Source organism: Ptiloglossa arizonensis, chromosome 9, assembly GCF_051014685.1.
Source record: "Ptiloglossa arizonensis isolate GNS036 chromosome 9, iyPtiAriz1_principal, whole genome shotgun sequence".
Lineage (NCBI taxonomy): Eukaryota > Metazoa > Arthropoda > Insecta > Hymenoptera > Colletidae > Ptiloglossa > Ptiloglossa arizonensis.
In genome coordinates, this window is record NC_135056.1 from 17,310,436 (window position 1) to 17,335,814 (window position 25,379).

A 25,379-nucleotide genomic window follows, 5' to 3' on the forward strand; every position below is an offset into this window, starting at 1 on the left:
CAGTGCAAAAGAAAAACGACGCATAATTTTGCCCCAGCCGTCTAATTGTATTAATAGCGTTTATCCCATTAGTAGCTCGATTTATTGCTACGAATATTCCGTGTATCGTAATCTTTGCCAATATATTAGTTACAGTAATAACAGATACTGTAAAGGGAACAACGAAGCTAACGGTGGAAAAGAAAATGGATATAATTTTGCTCGCGCGGTTTAATTGTATCGGTACTGTTTATCCCATTAGTATCTCGATTTATCGCTACCAATATATCGTCTACCGCGATCAAAGGGTCTTTACCCGTGTATTAGTTATAATGATGATCACTCTCGAGCAACGTGGAACCATGGCCGATCCGGTGTTCTTATTCGATATTTTAAACGGTTGTACAGGTACTCGCGCAAATATTCTTTGCTCGTATCGAACTCCGTACGTTTAACCGAAGAAACAACTTTTTTAGTTTACTCAATACCGGAAATCGGTGCAACGATCAAATCGTATCGACGGAATCTGCTCGATAGTTGATAACTTCCTCGACAGCGTTGACTTTTTAAGTCAATTTGATCTAAAATTCTCCGGGATCGTTTAAATTTTCTATCTCTACATCCGTACTGAATTACACGCAACACGAACAAGTCTTTCTCCTTGTAGCTCGATCGTTTAGGTTATCTATGCCCTAGTATTCTTTTTACGTACCAATCTTTTCTTATTTTTTATCGTAAGTCGATACAGAAGTGTCGGTAGATAAATATCGATAAGAAGGTGAGCGACGAAGCTCTTGAACGTATCGAATTTTGAGGGCCAGTCGGGTGAACGGAAAAGTGTCCGTGTATAAATATTGGCAATAACGCGAACGACGAAGCCGACGAAAAATATCGAATTTTGAAGACCAGTCGGGTGAACGTTTCCCCGAGTGATCCTCAGGAACGAGGGTACCGTCGCGCGTTTACCGAGCTGTCGAGAAGTGGGCACGAGTGTTAAGAGAAGTTGTTGAAAATGTACAGCGGCGCGACTATTTTCCAACGCGTCTGAAAAGCCGGCTCTTCGGCCGCGCCGGCAACGACTTCCTTAAGAACGTCACCGAGGCACGCGTTAAAAATGCGTGAACAGCTTGTAACGAGTGCCTTTTCGGTGTCAGTGATCCCTGGCCGAGAAATCTTGGACGTCTCCCGGTAGGTGTCGTCGACAGGTATTTCACCTTCGCGCCCCGTAGAGGCGAGCTTCTTCTTCTTCTTCGCGGGGAACTTTTCTCTTATCCGGCGAGATCGCCGTGATCGGCGGGGGACTAGTCTTTCAAGATCGAAGCGAGCAAGTGCATAGAAGGCTCGCGCACGCGCAAACCACGAACCGCGCGAGCTCCCCCACCACTAGCGCCGCCACGACTCGCGAAACGTTTCGTTACCACCGATTCCCGGCCAATTCTTTCTTTCACGGTTCTTTGTTTCTTTCTTTCTCTTTTTTTTTTCTATTATCCGCCCAGATAAGGAACTTTGCAATTTTCCGATAATTGCGTGCACAGAGAGGGCCCGTGGTAACGTAAAACGGTAATTACGCCCCGTAAATAGTCGCCGGCGTAAAGCGCGTCGAATAGAAAGTTTTCTGGCCTTCGCCATCAGCGAGGCACGTCCGTAGACGTCTGCCCCAGAAGGCGCGCACTCTAAAAAGACAAAACCCCCACCCGAAGGCAGAAGTACACGTAGGAAAGAGCGGACGGTGGAATTCCCTTTTGCCTTCGGTAACGTTCGACGAGCAAAAAGAGCCAGGCCGAGGTCTGGGTGCAGAGAGAGAGAAAGAAAAAAGAGAATATGTATATACATATATATACATATATATACATATATATATATGACAAGAAGCACCTGCGGGGGTGGGGAGATGTAGTGCCAAGACGTCGAGCCCTCCGGCGAAGCGGAGTTATTCTAAAACTAGCGTCTCTCGTTCTTTCTAACGACCGTCATTTACCTGGGTGTCGTCCTCGTGTCCTGCAGCATCCGACAATCCGCGACGGGGCCTTCGTACCGCGCGTAATCTTTTCAATGTCCGGGGCAAGATGGATTCCCGGCGTCATTAGGGAGCATAAAGTGTCTTTCTTTCCTTGCCTCGGTTTCCCCCTTTCTCCCTTTCCGTCTTTTCCGTCTGCCCGTGGAATTTGCCTCGACTCCTCCGCCCTCGGTGTCCCCCTCCCACTCGTTCCGCCTTTTCCTGCTCCTCCTCCTCCTCCTCCATCTCCTCCTCCACCTCGTCCTCCTTCTTCTTCTCTTCCTCCTACTCTTCCACCGCACCGCGTTCTTTCTTCCTCTTTGTTGGCAATGGTGCGTCAGGTGTGGTCATTAATTTCGCAGCGAGCCGGAAAAAGTTCGCGGGAACCCGAACAAAGGTACCGAGAGGAGAGACGTGCGCACGGTGCCCCGGCCGGAGGCCTGAAACGAGGATTTTGCGCGGCGGTACAATTATTCGCGAAGGTGAGCCACGTCGACGCGCGGAATTACTGTAATTCCAACGTCGTACGGCTCGCGGTCGAGTTTTCCGAGAGTTTCGCTTTTCGACCGACCGAGGTCCCTCCGTTCGCCCGGACGGTTCCGTTTCGCGCGAAATTTTTTTTAGCGTCCCGTGTTTGCGCCCACTCGCGCACCAGGGCGCGCGCGCGACTCAAGTATCGGAAAATACGACGAACGAACAAACAACGAACGCGCGCGCGGCCGATTCCAGAAACTGGGACGTGTCGCGCGCGACTCTACCTACCTTCTCGCGGTATTATTTTCTCGGGGTGTGCAATACGCGAGTTTTTTTTTTTTCTTTACGCAATCTGTTTTTCTTCTACATAAATCTACATACGATAGTGTCACGGTACTGGTAACGAAAGTCGAATCTTCGAAAAGCGTTGCTTCGTTTCGATATTGCGGAGCCTCTCGAATATTCTAATGTACGATTAGTTAGGTGGTTGTCACGAAAATATAGGACCCTTGAATGTTTAACCTTCGCGAGGTAAAATCTGTGCCTAAAACGGTTCCCGGGTCCGTTCGGAAGATGGCGCAAATATTCAGACTATTTATTTTTTTCTCGTTTTTAAAAAGATCTCTACTATTACCTAATGGACGCCACTACTGCACAAACGAACTGTCGGTTCTTTTCATTTCTATTTGAATAAATGGAATTTAATATCGGAATCCGATATTAGTTCAGATATAAAAGGGTCTGCTTGTATTGCGTTTCAACGTTTGAACCTCCTACCATTACGGTCCGAACGTTTCCTCGTTCCCTTGCTTCACATTTTTCAGTGCATTTTCGAGTTACGCGGTATAAATTTTCTGGAGCGGAAGAAGAACGGTTCAAAGAGTACTACATTTGTGGGATTATATTTTTGTTATAAGCGCACGGTGCAGCTCGACAATTCACGTTATTCTTTTTAACGAAATCACAATTTCTCTTTATCAGAATACATCAAAGTGGTAAAAAAAAAAAAACTAAAAAAATGTTTGCCAGATATTTTAAACGATTTTCTTCGTTAAAAACGACCTTTGTTCCTTTGATATTTTTCTCCGACTGCGCCGATAACGAAGTTCCCCGCCCCGAAACGATAGACCACCCTCTGTACACGTACGAAAAATGGTAATGCGTATCTGACGCTTGGTAAACACGGATCGATCCGAGGAGAATTTACACGCCCGTGAGATTGCTCCTTAGAATTAACACGATTGGAGACGGAAATCGATCGGAAACGTAGAAACCACGGCCATTACAAGTCACCCCCGTAAGGTATTCGGGTCCACGCGACTCTCTAGCCACCGGCCTGCGGGTCGCTCCAGTATTATACTCGAAACGTGCGTGCATACGTACCGCGAGACAGAGACTCGAGCGTTTCCAAGTTTGCCGTGCAGGTGATTTTTCAGCTGTAAAAATAATCGTGGTTATTAGTCGAGGGGAAGTGGGCTCGGTTTCGTGTGATTTCGCAGAGCGCGCGAGAATAACGGCGAGAAAGTAACGTTGCTCGCTTTACGTAACGAAAAGAAGAGGCTTATTAACGCGGTTAAATCCGGGCTAACATTATATCGCGAGTACGCGAGCACCGCGGATTCGTTCGAGCAAATGAATCGCGCTCCACTTTCCGCACGGACTGGTAACGCGAATCGCGAAACAATACGCGCAACAACGACGATGCACGACGAGACTCGGTGGCACTCGACCCTCCTATAACGCGGCTAATTTACATCGCGTCGAGATCGCGTCGAGACCGCGTCGAGTGGAACCTAACGTCGACGAATATGGATGAAAACACTCGTTCCGTACGAGGGTTGTTCGAGTTCGTTAAGTCGCGTTATACGGGAAGCGTGTTGCAGGGGGACTGTCGCAACTTTTTTCACCGTGTTGTAAGAGGGTCGAACGATTAATAAAACTATGTAACATCGTCTGGTGGTACTCGTACTCGAATATACCGTATTCGCAATTGAAGTCACGTTTAATTAATTGTCGTAGGTCCGGTGGTGCCTCCAGCACGCCCAACGCTGGCATGGTTCCATCGACCGGCGGAGGTTCTGGACATCCTATAGGAGGCGGCAGGATGGCCGTCATCGGCGTGACCAGGAACGTCAGGCTCAGACGACGCGGAGCCTCGGGATTCGGTTTCTCTCTGCGCGGTGGTCGTGAATACGCGGCTGGATTTTACGTGAGCGATGTCCAGCCGGGCGGAGAGGCTCAGAGGAACGGATTGAGGGTAAAGATCCGCTTGGTCGACGTATCGGTGCTGATTAAATTTACACGATCGGCGCTAATCGACACGAATCGATTTTTGCGATCGAGTTTCCGCTCCATTTCCACGCGAGAGCTTTCCGCGTAATTTCATACGGAGCACGTTGTTCCTTTCAGGTCGGCGACCAGATCATAAGGGTGAACGGGTATCCGGTGGAGGACGCGGTTCATCAGGAGGTCGCGCTTCTGGCGAAAAATCAGCAAGTCCTCGTCCTCAAGATTCGAAGTAATTACCATCAGCTTTTTCAGATCCTTTAAGCGATTCACGGATCTCGTTAGTCACCTCTCCTCCGCGCGTCTGTTGTCGACCGTAGCTCGAATTCATTGCTCGTGTTTTTTTCTTTTCTTTCAGGCGTGGGAATGATACCTGTGAAAGAGTAAGTACCGATCGGTCATTAAAGTCTTCCGCGCGATCGTCCGCGTTCATCACGTGGAAGCGTTTCCCCCTTTTAAAGATTACCTTACGATTCGCAAAGCAATCCAAACGACCCGGTCACCTGGCACATGGTGCAGCAGCAACAACAGCAGCTGCAGTACAACGAGACCGGGATGGGTGCCGTACCGGGCACCGAGGTCAGGATTCGGATCCTCGTCGGGGAGAAGGGTCAACTCGGATGTGGTGTTTGCAGAGGCATCGTGCCCGGCCTGACTGTTCAGGTTAACGAGAGAACTCTATTAAACCTTTCGTTACCAAAGACGAGACATCTCGCGTTACGGGGGTCACGAGAACGAGATTGCGAACGAGATATCGCGGATCTTACATCGGAGGACGAAATTTTTTACAAGGAATCCATTTACGAGACACTTCTTCCTCGTCTGTGAAAATCGGATCGAAAACATTTCCACGACATCGTACACGTGCGACGTCGCGACCCTATGGAAATATCTCGCGTCGCAATTCCTGTTACACGACGCCATGGGCGACATACGGTAGTGTCTGCTCAATGTCCGCAAGTTTTTCCGCTCAAGAGTTATCCCCACCGTTTCCTAGAATTGGTCCAAGGCCTAAGGCGGGCTCGTGTAAAAATGAGACGCTATACGATAAACGTCTCGCTCGGCAACGCGAGCCGCGGGCGGCCAATTCCGAGAATAAACCTCCCCGGATGAATGTCCGCATTTGGTCGCGACCGGTGAACATTTAAGCGGACGCTATTGTACCTCGCGTACCTTGTTATTACAATCCATTTACGAGACGCTTCGTCGTACGTGTAAGAGGTACCGAAAGTTACGGACAAGGAACGCGTTCCACTTTTTCGAATTAATCTTCCACGCGCGATGTCTCCATCGTAGTAGCGAAAGGGTTATGATTCTGATAACCGAGATCATTGAGCATACCACGGCAAAGTTCCCTCGAGAATTTATCGAACGAACATTTATCCAGGGTACCAGAGACGACGGACCGGCTAGAGCAGCAGGCTTGAAGGCGGGCGACGTGATCGTTTGGTGCAACGGTCAGCGGCTCACCGATCTTCCCTTCGAAAGAGCCATCGATATTATGAGAAGCTCGGCCGTACTCGATCTGATAGTCCAACGATCCGCGCCCAATCACCTCTACGACTGCCCAGAACCGTTGTGGACCCGTGGCTCCAGCGGCTACGATTCCGAGACGTCGAGCGTCGCCGCGGCCAGTCCACAGCCCCAGCAGAACTCCACCTACTCGCCGCAGCATCATCACGACGCCAGAATGAACCATCGATACCCACGCGAGGATACCTGCAACCGAAACGGAAGGTCGGTGAAACGAGCCGGATTACGATGTCCCCGATACCGATCCTCCCCGTTTCCTCATTCTCGTGCGTACGTAAAACTTCGACGCGAAGCGTCGACGATTAATTACGGTAAAACGTGTGTCGCGATCTTCACCGAAACGACCATGGCGGCTGCACGATTACGGCACCGTACGAGTCTCGGGGACCATTGTACGTAATCCCAATTAACAACGACCGGTTGAGTCGTTCCCTCGGCGAAGAATCGAGCGTACGATCGGCGCAAGGTATAGACCCAACGTTGGCACACGCGCGCACTTGGATTTTACGGCAACGGATACCTATCTCTCTCTCTCGTTACAATCGTTATCGAATGGCATCGATGAATTTACACCGGGAGAAAGTCGTTCTATTAATAGGACATTTCGCGATAACGATCGGCGTCGTGCCGACCACGACGAATTCCATGGCCGCTGCACGAACACGTTCATCCTGCGCTTAACCCCGCGCTTCCTCGCGACGCTCGTCGGCTTTAATTGGAAATTAGAAAGTACCCCGCACGGTCGACGATGAAAAATCACCACACGTGTTCGCGTGTCATTGAAATTTTCTAGGATCTGCTGCCCGTTGGCCTTGTCCACCAGCAGTTGCAGCTCCTCGGAATGGGCTCACGTGGATCAGGTAAAGACGTTCAACCTGAAACAGACACGAGACACGGATCAGAATTGTTCCACGAACGGAGCGCAAACACGGTGTTTGAACAGTGTTCCGATCCGCAGGCACAGGAGTGGTCCCGCAAACCGAACAACACCACCGTGATCCGCATCAATCAGAACCAGAACCAAAATCACAGGCTGATGGGGGGCCTGGGCCACCCGAACTCGCGAGGCAGCTACGAGGACGACATCGACAACGAGCCGCTGTACGATCCCGTCGCGCCCAGGATCGACTACGAGGTTCACGATTTTGACGCGAATCCACGCGACGAAGCCAACCGTCGATTGGCTTTCCGACGGGAAAACTGCAGACAGCAGGACTACATCTACGACGGACCGACCGACGATGTTCTCCCGTATCACGGATCCAAAGTAAGGAAACCCATCGTTTTCGAATCGACGAGTTGATTCTCGGTCAACGGACTCTGGGTTGGTTTGGATCCGTGTTCGGTTGTCGAGACGGTTTGTTGTTCGATGGTCCAAGAACGATCCAAATCCAGAAACCGTATTTTGAGATATTTAAAAGAACAAAGCTTATTATAATAGTTATAATAGTTCGCATTTGTTGAACTTGAAGGACTATTCGAGACACGGTACTTTTGCACCAGTCTTGATCCCAATGTGTAGTTCTATATATTTTACGCATAGTTTCGAGAATATTTGAAAATGGCCTATTTTGGACTTGCATCGTTCTTCGACTCGATTCAATTGCTGGCGGTCTTTCTCGATCGTTCAATGTTCTTCCACGGAAACGTAAACAAACCACGATGAAATTCATAGCAGAATGAAAAAAGAAACTCATTCGATAATTAACGAGCCTTGTAACGCCGCGCTTTCTACCATCGAAGTATCTCTCGTAATCGTTCACGATCATCCGATCGAGTTAGTGTAACGATGTACGATGCACGTTCGGTGTGATGGTGAAGAAATCGCACGGCATCGGCATGTTCCCTCGGTTTCAAAACGAGCAAATTTAACTGAACGCTTTCTTCGATCTTCTCTCTGCCGCAGGAAAACGGTTCGCAGGACGTTAATCGACTGTCCGAGCTGCAGATGATGCAAAGGCCGATCGAGGGAGACAGGAAGACGGTTACCACCGTGGAGGTGCATCAGACCGTGTGCCCACCGGCACCACCTCCGCCTCTTCCTTACAAATGGCCAGCAGGTGCGTCAATATCTGAAACAATTCGTTGCATATAGAAAATGAACTCGAAGGAGTCCAGGTTAAGGTAATGTCAAAGATTTAGAAATAATCCGGATGATGTACCCGGTGAAGTGGAAACCAACTCCAGCAGTAAAAATTACCCAAGAGCAAAGAATACCTTACAATTGCTGGAGATGAAAGTTTGGGATCTCTGAACTCGTCCTCGATGATTCGAAATTGACGAGAGCGTTAGTGGATATATTTATTCGTTATCTTCGGATCAATGAGATCGAGAGCACTCAGTCTAGACATCCACGAACGCTCTTATTAAAGAAACTTAAAAAATAAGGTTAGAGTGTACGAGATTGCCTATATCCATCAAAGGCCTCGGTGGAGTAGTAAGGTGGTCGATACGAGCCGCTGGAGACCCTCCAAGGTTGTTTGACCCCGCGTCGCGTACACTGAAAGCAAAATAACTATTAGATACGAAATAAGTAGCGTGACGCAATCTCTGGAGGCGACGCTGCAACATCGGTTCCTCCAGAAACGGGGAAGATAATTTGGACACAGGTAATGCTTACGCAATACGTGAAACCATAGCCCATATGGGTGATTTCACTCACGTGAAACATTTGCCAGCTGACTGACTAGACCGGTATCAACATAGCGTTGTAAATAGAGATTTAATCGAACGAATGTTATCGTAGAAGTTTCGATAGACATCAGTTGTTTAGCATTACTAACGTAATACACGTGTTCCCATTTCTATCAAAGAAACGCTCCGTTGGAAACGATTACTTGCTCCGTTAAGTGTGCTACAAGTAACGTAACATTGCTAACCGATAGTAACTATAACCGTTTCTTCGATACTCCGGTAAAATCTAGATTCTCGACACTACGTTGACACGAACAGCGACATTGACTCGACGATCTTTGACATTTCACAATGTTCGCAAGATGAGAACAATATTACAATTACAACTGTAATCTTTTCCCCTTAATACGTGTACAAACTACGACCCAAAATTGTCCGAGATCGACAACCACGAGTCACCTCTGTAGTTCAGCCCTAAATGGGGCAAGACTCGTTGCCTCGATACGCAAACAGTTCTCATCCTCGAGGATGTCTCGCGTCGGTGGAAGATTCCACCTCGTTGCCCGATGAATTTCAAATTTCATGTCCCGGCGAGTTTCAAAAATGTTGCTCGTAAAGTGACCATCGCGATATTCGCGCAGAGACCAAGCCGATGAACGCCATGGGTATGCAAATGGGTAGCACGATGTCGATGGGGAGCACAGGCTCGACGGAGACAGAGTCGAGCCTGGAGTCGTCCTGCAGCAAGGACTCCGCCTCGACCTCATCGTCCTTGTCGACGTCCTCCTGCGAGCCACCGTCGACGGTTTCGTACGGTTCGGTGACGACTGCCTCGACCGGGACCAATAAAACCAGCGACACTGCGACCACCGTACACGCGACACCCCGCAATTGCGCCACAAGGACGTCGCCGATCGCCTGCACCGACCTGAGCACTGCCATAACGCAAGAACTGCAGAGGCGAGCGCAGCAGGTAGGAGTGTCCGCATTTTTCTTTCGCGAGAACTAAATAATACAGAGGAAATCGTAGTAACGTGGTCACCCGGTTTCGCGTAACTTCTCAAAGTTCGTAACGTTTGCTCGAGACGCGGATAAATTAATAGCCAAATTGGTAAATTAACGAAGAGAAACGATCGAATCGAATTCGAGACGTGTTACGAAGATAATTAACTTTAGGAACTTTTACTAAAGTGAGAGTAACCGGACCTCTAATACAAATGATAGAAAATAAAGCTGCGGTAACATCGTAGATCGAAAGTGACTCGATGAACTAATTTCTATCGTTTACGAAGCAAATATGCTGCTTGTGTATACGCTGTGTACCCATAATTCGTAAACGCAACATTCGATCCATATTTCGCGACGCTGGTTTCTGGTGTCCGCCGCAAAGTATGCACACTGCACCGGTGTTATCGGGAGCTCCACCTAGTGTAAATAGGTTTCTTTATTAATACAGCCGATAAATTAAGCACGCGAGAGAGTGCGCCTTTAGATGTCTTTGTTATAAATATTAAAGTCACGAGAGGGGGGGACCAACTTACCAGCAGGGGGCCATAGCACCACCTCTTTCTCTGACGTTTCTCGCGTTATCTGCGAGTTTATACGCGTTATTGAAATTTCGATCCTCGACGCCAAGGATCCTTTATTCTTTATTCGTTCTTCGACCCCTTTCGGTGTCCAAGTGCACGAGCCGACCGTAGACAGCGTTCGTTGTCCAAGTTTACCTACGAACAGATTCGAACCAACATCAGATACGAATTTCGTTATTATATTCATGGATCCTGCATTTACACCAGATTTCGTAAAAAATTGCAGTACATTTTCGCGCTCTAAAATAACGACTGGGAGAAAAACAATTTCAGCGAATCGTTGGGTTAGTCACGCTTTCCTGCGCATTCGAGGGTATACACAGGCTACAAAACCATCGTTAAATCATATTAATCCATTCGAATCGCTCGAGGATCGTGACTGGCAATGTTACAGTGATCTATATAAACGTAAAATATTTATAATTCAATTTCTCGATGATTCTTTGAAACTTCACGCGCATTTTTCACCGCCCACGGGACATTCGAATACGATACGAATAGACGAAACGATACTCTTTGATAACACGAAGTGAAATCTCGAGGCACGTTTTTCTCGAGGTGTCGTAACTTTCTTTGTTTATTAAAATACATTCCGCGTCACCGGAAAGAGATAACGATTTCTCGCGATAGATTTTCTGGACAGATCTATGGCCGCAATAAAGGATGATTTAATTCGACGAATGCGTCACGGTGCCGGTATACTTGATAATAATAACTAACAGTGAAACGTTCCAATCGTTTGCACGCAAATCGAGGGCGTGACCGCGACTTATCGTCGACAATAACCGATGCAATACAATCGGGACCTCCTCACGGTAGCCGTGTCTAATCAACCTCAGTCGTCAGGGATAATCGATCAACGACACGTATCACGTTCCGGCGTTCCTTTCCAGAGGAGCATGAACAACGCTGTCAAGACGGATGGGGCCAAGGAGAGGAACACGCTCGAGGCGCGTAAGCCACAAAATCCGGAAGCTCTGAGGGCGCAGGAGCACAAGGTCACGCACGACAAGGTACCAGAGACTTTTACGATCCTAGAAGAAGAAAAAACGACGATAAAGTTTTTAACTGAACTCGGTCAGGGAGATCGTTAGAAATTCTTAATGGAAAACTCTCTGATTCAATGATCAAAAAAGAGAGATTGTATAGTTTAACCATTCCGTCGGACGTTGCGTTGAAAATATCAAAAGTTTTTCAGTTCTCTCACATCTTCTTGCCCTGTACACGGCTCCATCGTCGCATCGACCCTTTCGCTGCGTACTTGAATGTTTACTACCCTTGAAAAGTGTCAGGCGATCAACGATCAAAAAGAAAGTTTACAATTTTCAATTTTCAACTTTCCTCGTTCTTCCGTGTCATTGATATTCCTGTCGTTACGAAAATAAGGGAATAGATCAACTATCGTCGAGGTGTTTGATCCAATAAGTGGTACCATTAGTGATAATTTCATATTTATCAACACTGTATCAATCTATTCTTTTCGCTGATAATTTCATATTTATCAACATTGTATCGATCTATTCTTTTCATTGATAATTTCGTATTTATCAACATTGTATCAATCTATTCTTTTCAGTGACAATTTCATATTTATCAATCTATTCTTTTGAGTGATAATTGCATATTTATCAACACTGTATCAATCTATTCTTTTCACTGATAATTTCATATTCATCAACACTGTATCAATCTATTCTTTTCACTGGTAATTTCATATTTATCAACACTTTATCAATCTATTCTATTTTTCTAGTTACGATTAGAATGTAATACTTTCGTAAAAAAATTCGTTTACCTAACAACAAGTAGAAATGAACAATCTACCGGATACATCGAAGAACACTCACGAGCATCGTACCGCGACAATACGTTCGAACTCGGCGCGGACTCCGCGCGAATACCGCAGCGAAAGGGTTAAATTATTCGCCGGTTGGAGCCGAACACCGAGTAAACATCTCCGAACGTAAAATACAATGCATTCTTCGCACGCGCGGGTCCCGTGTAGGTAAAATTTAACAAAAGAACATTTTCAAACGTTGTAGCAATATTTCGCCGGTAACCCCGTGGTAGACGCAAACAATCCGATAACGGGGTATAGACTCGGTTCGCTTCGATCCCTCGATACCGTCTTTAGATAGGCGCACGCGGACTCGTGTAAGTGACCGTATCTAAGATCTCTGACAACTAAAAGCGTAACCACGGTTACGCACACTCGCGATCGTGTAAATAACACGTGGATCCGATCGATTCTTTGATCCGACGGTGCCGAGAACCCCACCGCTCGTTTTATTTACCGGGATAACCGTAAAGACACGGGTACTACTCGTTAGACGAGACCAAGACCACCGTGGCAAACATCCTGCGATCGAGAATCGTTTTGTTAATTAAGATAACGATAAAAGAAAAAAAGAATCACTCTTCGTCGTAGATCGCACCGGAGCGCTGGAAACATTCGCGGCGATAACGAGTAGAGAGCCGATCTAATTAAAAAATGACTGCGCACGGTCGTTGGGATCGAACTTTCGTGAACGAGAGTGTTCCTACGTAGAACGATATTCACAGACCTCGTTCGCCGTAGTTTACAACCGTACGCGGATAGAACGAGCGGCGGCGTTCGCAATTTCGCCGGTTGTACAGTCCACCGGCTCGGGGCCGTTTTCGATCGGTTTCAATTTCTATCGCCAAATAGAGAAGTAAAAGCAACGCGTTAGAGAGTAATAAACGCCAACGGTGCCCCGCGCTTCGCAACGCGGCGAGGTGTTCGCGATAAATAATCGCTCCGACTTCGCTATTAAATTCTTTGCAGCTGATGGAGGAGTTCAAGCGTGCCCATCGAAAGATGTTCAACTCCGCGCAGCAGAAAGTGCATTTCTCCGATCAGCCGTCCGAGCAGGTAAGAAACCGATAAGCTTATCACGGTGACGAGTACACGGTGACACGTGTACACGAATACGTGACTCCTCGGTCCATCGGACGAGAAACAGAGAAAACACAAATCGAGTATCTTCCTATCGATTACGGGAACACGCTTGGAACTCGACCGCGAGCCTTGAATTCCAAGGAAAGTGTCTATTTAACGAAACGAGCGAAATCTACCGATTCCAAGTCACTAACAACGATTACAATTACGTTGATATCGCAATTTTACCGATTCTTCGCTTTCGATAAGTGTACCGATATTTCCAAACACAGTATACGCAAGTATTGGTACGACGGATCTCTTCCGAGATTGAACTTTTTGTTTCTTCGAAGAAAAGTTAGGTTCGTTCAAGGTACCTACGTTTTCACGAGGGGCAATGTTCCACGAATGATCGTAGAATGCAATGTTCTTCTTCCGAAACGCGAACGGACTCCACCCTCTGTCGATCGACGAAACAACAAACTTTTGCTTTTCCCCCCGTGAAAACGTTCCGTGGTTTCGCCGGTTGGTAACTTTCACCGGTTTCCTTCTTCCCTCGGCGTTGGGCGAAGACGTTACAGCTTCTGATCGCTGAAGAGATCACGAGCGAAGGTAAAATTCCTCGTCAGATTACGGAACGATACCGCGAGCTCGAGCACCGAGAGCGAGCGAGCGAGCGTGCGCGCGAGTGTGCGTAGAAAAAGCGGAACCGAGGATACGTAAGCGGGGGCAATTAAAAAATCTTATTAGCAATATACGGCCACTCCGCGGGAGTGAATCGGAGAAGAAGGTTTCCCGATCGAGATTACGCTTAGCAACCGAGTCGTGGCGAATTAAGTGTATCGATACCGCGTACGCGTGGTAAGGGAAAACCTGGGGTCTCGAGAATCGCGACCAAACACCGTCCTTACCCGGATGATACCGCTCGAACGTTCTTACGCCGTTAATTGCACAACCTGAACCGAGATCTGCCAAAGTAAACAGATAAGGCCTCGAAATTACGAAGCCTTCGGAGCGGTTATTGTCTGCCGCGGCGCGAACGAACCGCGGCACGCCGTACGTTTCGCACGTGTGAGTGCATACGCTCAAGTGCACCTGAATTTACGTGGAAGCGCGTTATTAACTGTTGTACACACGTAAAGAGGATCGTTGGAACGAGATAGAGAGCGATCTGCGGCTTATAGTCGCGTACATTTCACCGTTTTGTCTCAGTATCTCAATCCCCGCGCGGTAGAAAGCATCGGCGCCGGCCTCGCTCTATCGTACGCTCGTACGTTCGTTCGTTCGTTAAATCACGCCCTTAATTGAAACGTAATTAAACGATTACGATAACACGGAACGCGTAGAGGTGATGGACGAAACGGTGAAGACTTTCTAAAATCGTATCGCGGCATCGAAACGAGAGCGCGACTAGACTATCGACGATTTATCGCGCTCGGTGACTCCGCCATTTGCAAATCGTTTCTAAATTCGTATCGCGGTCTTTTCCCTTGTTTCGCGAATGATCACGGATTCCCCGTGGATAGAACGCTGATCGAGACCGAAGGATTTTCGTCGTTTCGCCATCGCGGTTGTTGCTTAACGAGCAACCGAGGGATCGCCTCTGGTGTATTAACCAATAGTTGTGCACCGGTGTACTCTTCGCGAAGGAAAACGAATTCCAGGTGGAAGAGCGCTATAATTTGAACTGTACGAAGGGATTTTTATCGTTTTACGTGTAGCTTTGCAATTGGAACGGCCGTGACGGTTCGTGAAACGATAAAAATTCTTTGAGATTGTGTCGTCTGTTTACGGATAAACATGAAACAACCGTGATGGTACACGGTGGAATATTCTTGGTAATTGTTTCGAAAACGAACAACTTCACCGACGTCGATCAGTTTCGAACATATCGGAGAAATCGACATTTTTGTACAATTTTTGTCTTGTAGATATAACAGTTACTCGGACTTTGTGTCCAAAATATTCGCAAAATTTCTAGTACTGTTAGACCGAATTGTACGCATAGGTATATATCTATCGATTAGATCAGATTAGATTAAGTGAGATTCATATCCCGACCGCCCTCCAGCGGCCGACCACGGAAACTGATATTCAAAATCGTCGAAAGCGGTTAAGTTTCATCTTTAAGTTCGCACGCGACTTGTGTATATCCGTTTCTTTTATAAAGACACCTATACCGATAGTTTTTTTCTGCGAATATCTCGGAAACCAAGGTCGAGTTACGATTGTACAAACGTAACGGAAAAAAGTCGTCGAGAATATCGATCTTGACAACGCGTTTAAAAATCATGGAAATGGACGAAGTTGTCCGCTTTCTAAACAATTACCAAATCCTTTAGTGGAGCACTGGCGTCCTTTCCATACGGAAACCGTTTCCCTCGCGGAAAGAATACCAGAGTATAGCTTAAGAGGATACGACAGGAAAAAATGACGTGGAAATCAAGTGGAAAGTTTCCGACCTGATGCGTGACGACGCGATTATAATTGAATCGATGAGTCGAAGAACGGTACAAGCTCAAGAACCGCGTCTCGATGTATTCGAAAAATAACTTTTCACGCTCGTTAAATTCAAGAGACGGAAACAGACAGATTATAGAGAACTTTTTACGCGCTGTTCTCGATCCTAACGCGTATCTCTTACAGAATTAATTATCGATTCCGAGTATTTTACGTACAATTTACAAAAGTTGTTCGAAATTGGGAAATTTTGGATTCGTAGCGTTCTTCGTAATCGTCGATTCGATTCGAGTTTACCAAAAGGAAAGTGGTTCGCCGGAAAGATATAAAAATTGAATTCGACGAGTTCGTCCGTCGCCCCGGTTTCACGTTCGCGACACGTGCGTGCGTGCACGCGCGCGTGTGTGTGGATTACACCTGGCCGCGGGACACGCTGCGTTGTCGGCTTCTTGCGAGTTTGCCGCAGACGTGCAAAATAATAGCGAGTTTACGTAACATCGTGGCTCGTGACTGTTTTCAGTTGACTCGAGTCGGGGCGTGCGATCGGTTTCAAGGCGGCCACGCCAGGACACCGCAAAACGCGCGAGGAACCGCGCGCACCGACTATGATTAACGAAAACGCGAGGCCGCGTTTAACGGTACGAGGCAAAGTGCCGCGACCAGGCGACGCGTAATTCGGAAAAACCAACGTCTCGCGTCCTCGAACGCGCGAGCGTTGTTGCGGTCCGTTTCGAGAACAGTGAAGCGCGATTGGCGTTAAATTGCCGCGATAGCTCGCCTCGAACCGTTAATTAACGTTGCTCGAGGTGATTTAAGGAAGAAAAATAATTCTAAAGTGCAGAAACACGAGCCGCGAGTGAACCGTTATCGATCCGACGAAATAAAAAGGCGAGAAAGAGATCTCGCCGCGGCGGTAAGGGAAAGTTAATCGGAGGATGAAACCCCAAACGATGAACAATTTAACGAGCAACGGTGAACGAAGAAGGAGCCGCGTGTTGGTCACCATCACGCCTTACCATGTTAGTTATCAACCTGTTCGACGCTCGGTTAACATCCTCGCTCGCATGCACGAGCCGCACGCTCGGGGAATAATTAACATCGCCGCAACGCCAATAAGGGAGATCGGGTGTCCGGTGATTATTACGACGAAACCTGGCGCACCAAGTGATGGAAATTAAAGGATAGATATTAATTACAGATCGTTTAAAGGCGATCGTGTTTTCTTTGTCTCGGGTTTCACGGATTCTGCGTTTTCGAATGCAGAATACCGCGGAGAATATTCCGTGTGCTCGAAAGAAACGGATACCGGCGAAGCACCGGTTAAATATGCTTCGTCGTCGTCCTTGATGCGCAAGGTCTCGCGTTATCAGTAAGATAGGCTTCTGCTTACATTCGTGCCACGGTTTCACGTTGCATTAACTAAAGACCACTTTAACGTAGGTTGTTCCAATTTTTCATAAATACCCCGATACATTGCACTCGCAATAGTCGCGGGTACGATCTTACTTATTGCGTGTTTATTTAGACGACACGAGTGCATTGTAAATTTCACCGGAATCGCTTCGGTAGATAGCGCTTATCTGTATCTTAATTTGCATTTTCCGAGCCGGGTATTTGGCGACTCGTGCGCACCGCGTATTCGACGCTTGTGTACACTGCGCGGAGCTGACAAGTCGACCTCTAGAAGAAATTGCGTATCGTACGGGGTCGATTGTTTTCGTCGTCCTTTTGTCCATATTCCCCTTACTTATCCTTCCAGCTTCCAATTGTACAGTAGAACGTCGATTGTTCGAACAAGCACTCTGGAAAAAACAAATTTCTAGAATTTTCAAATATAGATGATTCTCACGTGAAAGAATACATTTCCAATAAGGGAAGTATATTATAAAAAAGTAATTTATTGTTTTCAGATACCGTCAAACGTGGAACATCCTTTAAAGTAAACCGCGTCTATTACCTTCTGTTGTTTTGTTCGTTGTAAAACAATATCCGATATATTTTTAATCGTCCGTCCGCGAGAAGAAGGGCAACGACTGTTTACATCACCGCTCAGTAGCTACCCCACCATTGCACGTATTGTCGCTATTGGCCGCTGTCGATTTTTTCTTCCGCTTCCTCGGCCAATAGCGACAATCGGTGCGATAGTAGGGAAGCCAGTAGACTATAAACTAGAATGGAAATGTAAACATTCGTTAGTCTTCTTCTCGCGAACGGACAGTATATCCCGTCGTATCTTCGTCCGTGTCATAATTTTTCTTAAAGAAGTCGTAGTCGCTCGTGATTTTGTATCCTGAATTGCTTCGATCCTGATACCATCCGTGAATACACCATCGATCCTGTAGTTTGTAAACCTAAAATGTAAACATTGTCGATAGTATAATTACGCGACGCATTCTGTATCGGATAATCGACGTTCCGCTAACATTCCGTGCACCTAACATACCTGAACCTCGTATCGTCACCAGGAACAAGAGAAGAGGGTGTTGAACGCAACAGCGACGCCGAACATACCGCCTGCACCCCCAGCACCCCCTGTGGTCGTAGCACCCCCGACACCTCCGGCGCCCCCCGCACCTCCAGCACCGCCGCCACTGCCCCTTCTACCGAGGACCAAGAGCAACGAGGATTCCGTGGAGATGCAGAGCATCGAGTCCTTCAAGCTGAAGGAAACGCCAAATCCAGTGATTCCAAAGCCACCGCCAACTTACTTCCCCATGCAGAACTCCACGACGACCACAAACGGTAGTCCACGGCACACAGCCGCCGCGACCAAGCCCCAGGTCAATGGAAAGGAGCCCTCGACCAGCCCGGTGATAGAAACGACAAAATCAGCCGTGCCACCGCCACCGCCGCTCGTTGCGGTCGCACAACCACAAGTCGCAAAACCGGCCGCTGGAAAAGTAGCTATAAGGATAGGTGCGTACGAGGGTGAGGCCAAACAACCCTCGAAGCTGGACTTTCTGTCGCAGCAGCCACGGGCCGACAGGAACGGGACCAACGAGTTGGCGAACGGACCAGTGGTGTCCAGGTTGCAGAACGAACTGGCCGCCACGTTGCAGAGATCGAACCTAAGAAGAAAGACTGACGGGGTAAGTTTGTCTTTGTTACGGTCGGATGGTTAGGTTAATTGTTAGGTCACTTACGCTGTTCCAGGGTTAACGGAGTTCGAGAAACAGTAACATCTTCGCATCTGGACAGTAGCTTCGAGTAACTAGTAAAAGATAAACTATTTTCAAAGATTAAAATCGGAACGCGTAAGATAAGATACCGTCGCGGTGAAGAAGTGTCACAGTGCTCGAAGAGATGCGCGCAGAGATCGAAGTAGATCTGTTACCCGTGACCTTGAATGGCCAATTGATTTCGTTCCGACTGTAGAAACTGAGTAGTGGTCGACGAATCGAATGTTTCTCGCGTCACGCTCGGCTGTAGTTTTCACTGAAAGCAAAGGAAAATTGAGATATAGAAAAGATAATTGTTGGAAAATGAACGCTTGGGAGGTGAACCGTGTCTTTGAGAGCTAACGGCGTTACTGGAAATTAAGTTAATAACACGTTCGTCGGGAAACAATGCGATACGAGATACGGGAACGGGGATAGACGTAGGACTCGTGTTACGTTACCACCGTTAGATTTCCAACGATGTTGGTTGTTTAATCGTTTGGTCGATGTGTGTCGTTTTAGGAAACACAACCAGGCATCAAGCCGATACCCGAGAACGCGGCAACGTCCAACAACGAGACAACGAATTCGGAGCCCGGCAAGCTGCTCCAGAGCAACATCGAGAAGCTCGCATCCGCTCTGAGCAACAAAGTCACCATCAAAGTGAACCCGGATCATAATAATCGATAAAGAACCCTAGCTTTCGTTTAAGTCGGACGGATCGATTAGGAGAGTCCACCTTGTACCTCTGCCACAATGTACATTTTTGCACGCTCTTTTGAAACTTACATCGATCATATTCTAGACGAAAGAGCGCTCCCCCTATTGGTGAGCTCCTTTTTTACGTCTTTTACCCGTACGTCTTTTTTTACATGTTATTTATTACCGTATTGTAGCGAGTAAGGAGAACCTAAACAAACGAAAAAGAAAAAAACGAAAAAAACTAAAAAAAAAAACTAAAAAAAAAAAACACAACGGCTAATAATCCTTATTAACCGAGACAAGGCACTGCGAAACCCTTTACCACGTAGGCCCGTGTTTTTAAACTTAGTCCCCCCTCCGTCGCCGACTTTCTGTACGAGTCGTGAATCTCGATGGAGGCATCGAACTGAAAAATAAAGACACCGATATGGAGTTCATGCGTTTCCTTCACTCTCTTCCCCAGCAAAGAAATCCCATTAGCATGGAAGTCGTATCGCGGAGGTTAATCGCCCGTTTCATCGCCGCTTGCGCTACACTTTTTAACGTCGTCGAGAACGTTACAATTTAAATTTCTAATCGGATCGAGCGCGACTTGTTTTTCTTCTATCCGATTGAGTGAAACCGGTGGATTTATCCGAAGAGAACAAATCCAACGCAACGATAAATAATCGATAACCGATTTACTTTTAACCAACTCTATGGTAATTCTCTTTTTACGATCAATTCTTTTCACCGTGTAATTCATCGCGTTAGAATCTCGAGTATTGTTCGAATGTCGTTAAAATACAAATTTCAATATATATTCTCTTCGAACAAATCGTATACGAATCTGCCAACTTAATTACTAACTGTACACCTCGCGAGCCGGTGGAAAATTTAAACAAATTCGGAACGCCCCCTATCGCTCGTTCATCGAGAAGTTGTACGAAAATTAATTCATACGATCGATCGTACGTACACGTTCGAAGCTCGTTAACCTCTCGGGAGCGAACGTCGATCGGTTCGGGGCTTTTGAAAAATTCTCCGGTCGTGTTGAATCTCGTGCACGATTCGTCCGTACGATCCCTATCTCTCCTCGTAACCTTCACGAAAATTGTAGCTCATGTCGTCGCGCAAAATCTCAACTCCTCGTTGTCGTGCGAGGTGTCGCGAAATGGAACACAATAGGATTCAGAAGCTGCTCGCCTCCGAGTACACCGAGTTCTCCGACACCGTCCTGGTGGAATCACCGTTCGCTGAGACCACCAGAAACGGCCGAGGAATCCGTCAGGTGTCCCTTTGTCTCACGCCGTCGAAATTAATCGTAGCCGCGGACGTGTTCAAAAGGAACACCGGTTACGTCTGTCCGCGTGGCCTCGATCCCAGCATCGAGAGCTTCGAGCTGATCTCGGTGTACCCTTTGCGATGCGTCACCTTGAGCGTGTTCAGCAGGAGACACCGCAAAACTTTAAAGGCAAGGTAGACAGTTCGTTGATAAATAAAACAACGCTCCGTTTAGAGAGTGGACCGGTAGCCATAATCCTCCTAGAGTTGTCGCAACGAGACACGGGGATCGACCTATTTGCATCGAGAAGCGGAATTACCGATACGGTGAATTAACGATACTGTCTGTGTAGAGAATCTTGGTATTGATATTCGACAGAGTGGAAGAAAAAAAGAGAAAGAAAAAAAGATAAATAGTACTCGCCAAATATAGCAAAAAGGTTCTCTAATAAACGTAGGTGGAACGCACGGTAGAGCGAAGATACAGATAATCCATTGTTTTCATACGGTATGATAACTTGGTAAATATTTGTTCTTCGACCCACGTATTTATTTACCTACGATCGACGATAGCTCGGTATCATCGACGATATAAAGTTTTTCCAACCACATCGCACGCGGAATATTCCGCTTCTGGTTGCAAATAGGTCGCGGTTTCACGCTGATGCGAATATCTGATCGACGTTGTGCGCGATTAGATTCGTGAACGGAAGGGCGAGCTATTACGAGCTCGGCGGTACACAAAGCAGGATGATTTCTTGGAGGAGATGGTGCGAGGAAGTGGAAAGCTTGCTCGCCAAGAAGGTGGAGAAGAGCTCGTTGTCCGAGACCACAGCGGCGAGTTCCACGAGCTCCACGACGTTGTACATCCTCTCGTCGGAGATCGAGATACGAAAGGAGGCTAAAACAGAAGGGGATAAGGCAGTGTGCAGGTAGTATCGTTCGTGTTCGTTGTCTCGAGCACGTCAGCTTCGAGTCGAATAAATTCTCAACAGAGTGTGGACGCATTACGGCGGTGCCGGCGATCACGCGCCCGCGACTTGGCTCCAGAAGGATCTTTACCTGGGACCTGCTTACAACGAGTTGTTCAGTGGCGACTACGCACCGGTTCCACTGCGATACGCCGGTGCTAGCTTGGAGGATATCATGGAGAACTTGAAGGACTCCTCGCCCCGTAGAATCGACAGGATCAGTCGCAGCTGGCCGACGTGTCGATGTTTCGAGAAGAAAATCGAACACGGCGGTCTCTGCGACGTGTTGTTCGTCCGGGACCGCAATCGTAAATTCTGCGATACGAGCAAATACTTCGCGAGCTGTCACAGTTGTCCTTGCAACCGTCCCCAAGGGAAACTCGGCGAGAAACGAAACGTGTGGTACGAAGACGAGGCGTTGCAGGATGCCACGAAGAAGGACGAGGACGATCATCGAGGAAGAACGAGCCCTAAGAAGCATTTAGATGGGAGGATATCGCGTTTCGGGTTCGGAGTACCGGAGAAGTGTCATTCGGGCCTGGTCCTTAGGGATAACGCGAGAACCGAGGCGAAGCGAACGCAGAACTTCTACGTTCTCGTGGAGAACGCCGTGAAGGTCTGGGAGGGCGAGGGGAAAGGTCGTTGCCAATCCTCGAGGCGTCCCAGACACTTCAGAAGATACGGCTTGTGCCCGGCGGCGCATTTTCTTCGCGCGTTGGGACCATGGTCCGTTCAGCCTGGCGAACGTAGCTCTCTTCTAGGGCGTAGGTCGTTCAGCTTGGTCACTATTCGTCGACAGCCCGTCGACGACGAGCTGAAGCTTCCCGTGTCGCGACGTCAGCTGGCCACCAGTATTTCCTACACCGCTCTGCAATCGGGTAAGTTCGGGTCCATCGGTGCTACAACAAGAGGACGCGTGATATTATTCTGGACACCGGAGTACTGGTACAGACCCAGACACGCCTCGGCTGCCTACAGGTAGTATACTCTAAACGATATCCGAATCGCGAACGAACCTTACCGATCGCAACAGAGAGCTGAGGCAACACCTGAGCCACCTGAGAAGTTATCAACAAGAGAAAGAACGACCGACGAAACGGAAGTTGTTCCACAGGCGAAGGAGGTGCGAGGAGGACACCGTAATCGTCGCCGAAGAGAAGCCCAGCCTCCTCGAACGAATCTTCAACGGGAACGGATCTGGAAAGAGAAAGAGGAAACACGAGAATCGGGAGAACAGCGCCACGGTTCAATTGAGAAGGTTGCTGAGAATGGATTTCAGAATTACCATCTGGGACGTGGACAGCACCACTCTGGCCATGCAGCTCACCCTGATCGATCGCGACCTCTTCGTTCGAATCCCCGCGGAGGAGATCGAGATCCTCGTCTACCAGAGAAGCTCCAGAAACGCTCCCAATTTGTCCGCGTGGATAGCGTACAGTCACAGAGTCTCCTGCCTCGCTGTCAGCGAGATTCTCGCGATCAGAAAGTTGAGCTTCAGGGCTAGGATCATCGCGAGGCTCGTAAACGCGGCCAGAAAGTGTTTCGCCATGGGAAATTTTCATTCGTGCAGGTCCATTCTGGCCGGGTTGCAAGCGCCACCGATTTTCAGACTGCGAAACAGCTGGTCCTATTTACGTGTGCATCATGCTAACAGGTACAACGTCCTTCGAACGCTCGATTACGTTCCTTGGGAGGATTATGATCCAACTCGAAGTTTTATGCGCTATAAACTTATCGATAAAAATAAAGAACTCCGTAACTTTTCACGATTCGTTACTGTCTCCTTCTGCTACTTCTTTTCACGCCCTTGCTATTATATTTCTTCTAGAAAACACACCGTGGTGCATTTGGGGTCAGAGAGATTCCATAACTCGAAATAAGACATAAATATGAAATAAGAAAATTATATTTAAAGATCAGTCCGGTACACGTGCACCTAATAACCGACATTACAGATACGATCTTTATACCGAGAGAGTTGCGTTCATTGTGCTCGTTCGCAAATCATAACAACGATTCGTTGAAGGTAAATATTGACAGTAAACAGTGCTCGACGTTGCATCCTAAACAATCACAGTAGCCGTCTCTGGTGAAATCCGTAACGCCAGTCACCGGTTAGTTATTTAGTTTCGTCTTATTCTCGTCCATAGAATCTCCCTGACCTGATTTGCACACTACGCCGATAGAGTTTGATCAAACGGTTATACATTCTATATTTCGCATTTTTTTTTTTTTGTAAACTATTTCCACGCTTTAGATACGACGCCATGGAGAGACTCTGCAAGATCTACAAAAGTCCATCAACTCCGGTGTATCGGCGAGCATGGGCCAAAGCAGAGGGCAAATCCCCTTCTATGCCGTACGTAGGCGACTTTTTGGATAAAATTCTTCATTTGAGCAGCATGGGACACCATCGAGAGTACGAGAACAACTCCTGCACCGTGCACGATAAAACGTTGCGGCAACGTTCGAAAGACACTCGCTCGGTTAACGTAAATAAGGATGCTTCGGGCCTGAAAAGGAACCAGGATTTAGAACAGAGACACGGTTTGGGTAAACGCATCCTCGTGGCGGTTGTCGCGAAAATAAAATACAAAAGAAATCAGATGACGAACCACGAGGACGACAAGGAATTGTTGTGGACGTCCAGGGAACAAAACTTGGCGTGGAAATATTTTTACCGTTGGAACAACATTGTCTTGAAACGCAGAGCCCTCGCGAAGGAACAGGAAAGACTGAGGAACATGGAGCCAAGGATGAGACGGGTCCTGGATGCTGTTTCCTGGTTGACGGATTGCCAGAAACGAGCTCGTGGTTACGATTTCCCGGTGCACTCGTTCACGCGCGAATTTCTCTTGAAAACTCGATACAGAGAGGACCGGGAGAACTTCTTCGTCAGCCTGAAACTGGAACCGTCGAAGATCACCTGAACGAGAACGGGGTTGAACAAAAATTGGCGAATATACAATTATCGTTAACGGAAGGGGAAGAGGAAGAGACAATGAAAGTGGATCCTTACGTAACTATGAACCGCTCCGATTACGAAACGGATCAAGGTGGAATCGTTAACGCGTACAACAACAAAAAAATATTGTGCAAAAGTTTCATCTGTATTGACGATGAAGTTTTTCGTACGAAATGTTGAGTTCTTTTCAACACAATGATCTTCCGTTGCACTGCTTGGGCCATCCGTCGGTATCGTTGGTATCGTCATCGACGTCAAGGGGTACTGCGCTCTACAATACAAAAATGCATTTGAGTAAAACTTGAGAACAACGAGAAAATGAAAAAAGGTATAAAAGAATTGTAGAAATTAAGTAAATTTATATATATTATATATATATATATATATACATATAATATATATAAATAATACATACCATATATACACATTTTATATACATCGATCACTTGCTGGAAAACAGTGTATCTACA

At 47.4% G+C, this 25,379-nt stretch overlaps 4 protein-coding genes and 1 long non-coding RNA gene across 10 annotated transcripts in view; 3 read left to right on the forward strand and 2 right to left on the reverse strand.

Annotated features, from left to right (window-relative positions):
• LOC143150929 (uncharacterized) overlaps positions 1-20,143 on the forward strand; it is a 60,290-nt gene extending 40,147 nt beyond the window's left edge. The window contains exons 2-15 of one of the 6 annotated variants that reach the window (XM_076319542.1): positions 4,469-4,706; positions 4,859-4,967; positions 5,094-5,118; positions 5,197-5,398; positions 6,123-6,472; positions 7,062-7,128; positions 7,212-7,535; positions 8,175-8,328; positions 9,544-9,875; positions 11,385-11,504; positions 13,298-13,384; positions 18,316-18,939; positions 19,004-19,057; positions 19,531-19,664. In XM_076319542.1, the coding sequence (XP_076175657.1) occupies positions 4,469-4,706; positions 4,859-4,967; positions 5,094-5,118; positions 5,197-5,398; positions 6,123-6,472; positions 7,062-7,128; positions 7,212-7,535; positions 8,175-8,328; positions 9,544-9,875; positions 11,385-11,504; positions 13,298-13,384; positions 18,316-18,939; positions 19,004-19,009 (2,638 nt within the window). In that variant the 3' untranslated portion in view covers positions 19,010-19,057; positions 19,531-19,664. Of the gene's footprint in view, positions 1-2,313; positions 2,458-4,468; positions 4,707-4,858; positions 4,968-5,093; positions 5,119-5,196; positions 5,399-6,122; positions 6,473-7,061; positions 7,129-7,211; positions 7,536-8,174; positions 8,329-9,543; positions 9,876-11,384; positions 11,505-13,297; positions 13,385-18,315; positions 18,940-19,003; positions 19,058-19,530 lie in introns of those variants that run through there. The other 5 variants (XM_076319541.1, XM_076319537.1, XM_076319538.1 and 2 more) reach the window with 5 other exon arrangements.
• On the reverse strand, positions 9,897-10,688 carry LOC143150930 (uncharacterized). Its single transcript, XM_076319543.1, has 2 exons — positions 10,444-10,688; positions 9,897-10,327 (listed from the first exon to the last, which is right to left on the reverse strand). Exons 1-2 carry the CDS (start codon positions 10,676-10,678, stop codon positions 10,173-10,175), a joined length of 390 nt encoding a protein of 129 aa, XP_076175658.1. The 5' UTR covers positions 10,679-10,688; the 3' UTR covers positions 9,897-10,172.
• Positions 17,288-17,959, reverse strand: LOC143150934 (uncharacterized). The gene is made up of 2 exons (XR_012993204.1): positions 17,808-17,959; positions 17,288-17,652 (listed from the first exon to the last, which is right to left on the reverse strand). It is a non-coding gene; the product is annotated as an uncharacterized LOC143150934 (long non-coding RNA).
• Positions 20,144-20,281: 138 nt separating the features above from the next.
• Positions 20,282-21,174, forward strand: LOC143150931 (uncharacterized). Its single transcript, XM_076319544.1, has one exon. It carries the CDS (start codon positions 20,813-20,815, stop codon positions 21,170-21,172), a length of 360 nt encoding a protein of 119 aa, XP_076175659.1. The 5' UTR covers positions 20,282-20,812; the 3' UTR covers positions 21,173-21,174.
• A 538-nt stretch (positions 21,175-21,712) lies between these two features.
• LOC143150932 (uncharacterized) lies at positions 21,713-25,152 on the forward strand. Its single transcript, XM_076319545.1, is given in 3 exon segments — positions 21,713-22,922; positions 22,978-23,598; positions 24,202-25,152. Coding segments are annotated over 3 exon segments (2,493 nt in total). The 5' UTR covers positions 21,713-21,723; the 3' UTR covers positions 24,875-25,152.
• Positions 25,153-25,379: the final 227 nt, after the last annotated feature.

Bases quoted from the DNA above. Each gene is read 5' to 3' on its own strand.
- LOC143150931 (XM_076319544.1), top strand. From the start codon at position 20,813: ATGTCGTCGCGCAAAATCTCAACTCCTCGTTGTCGTGCGAGGTGTCGC.
- LOC143150930 (XM_076319543.1), bottom strand. From the start codon at position 10,678: ATGAATATAATAACGAAATTCGTATCTGATGTTGGTTCGAATCTGTTC. The intron at 10,328-10,443 runs GTAAGTTGGTCC...TATTTACACTAG, and splicing joins GGTGCTATGGCCCCCTGCTG to GTGGAGCTCCCGATAACACC.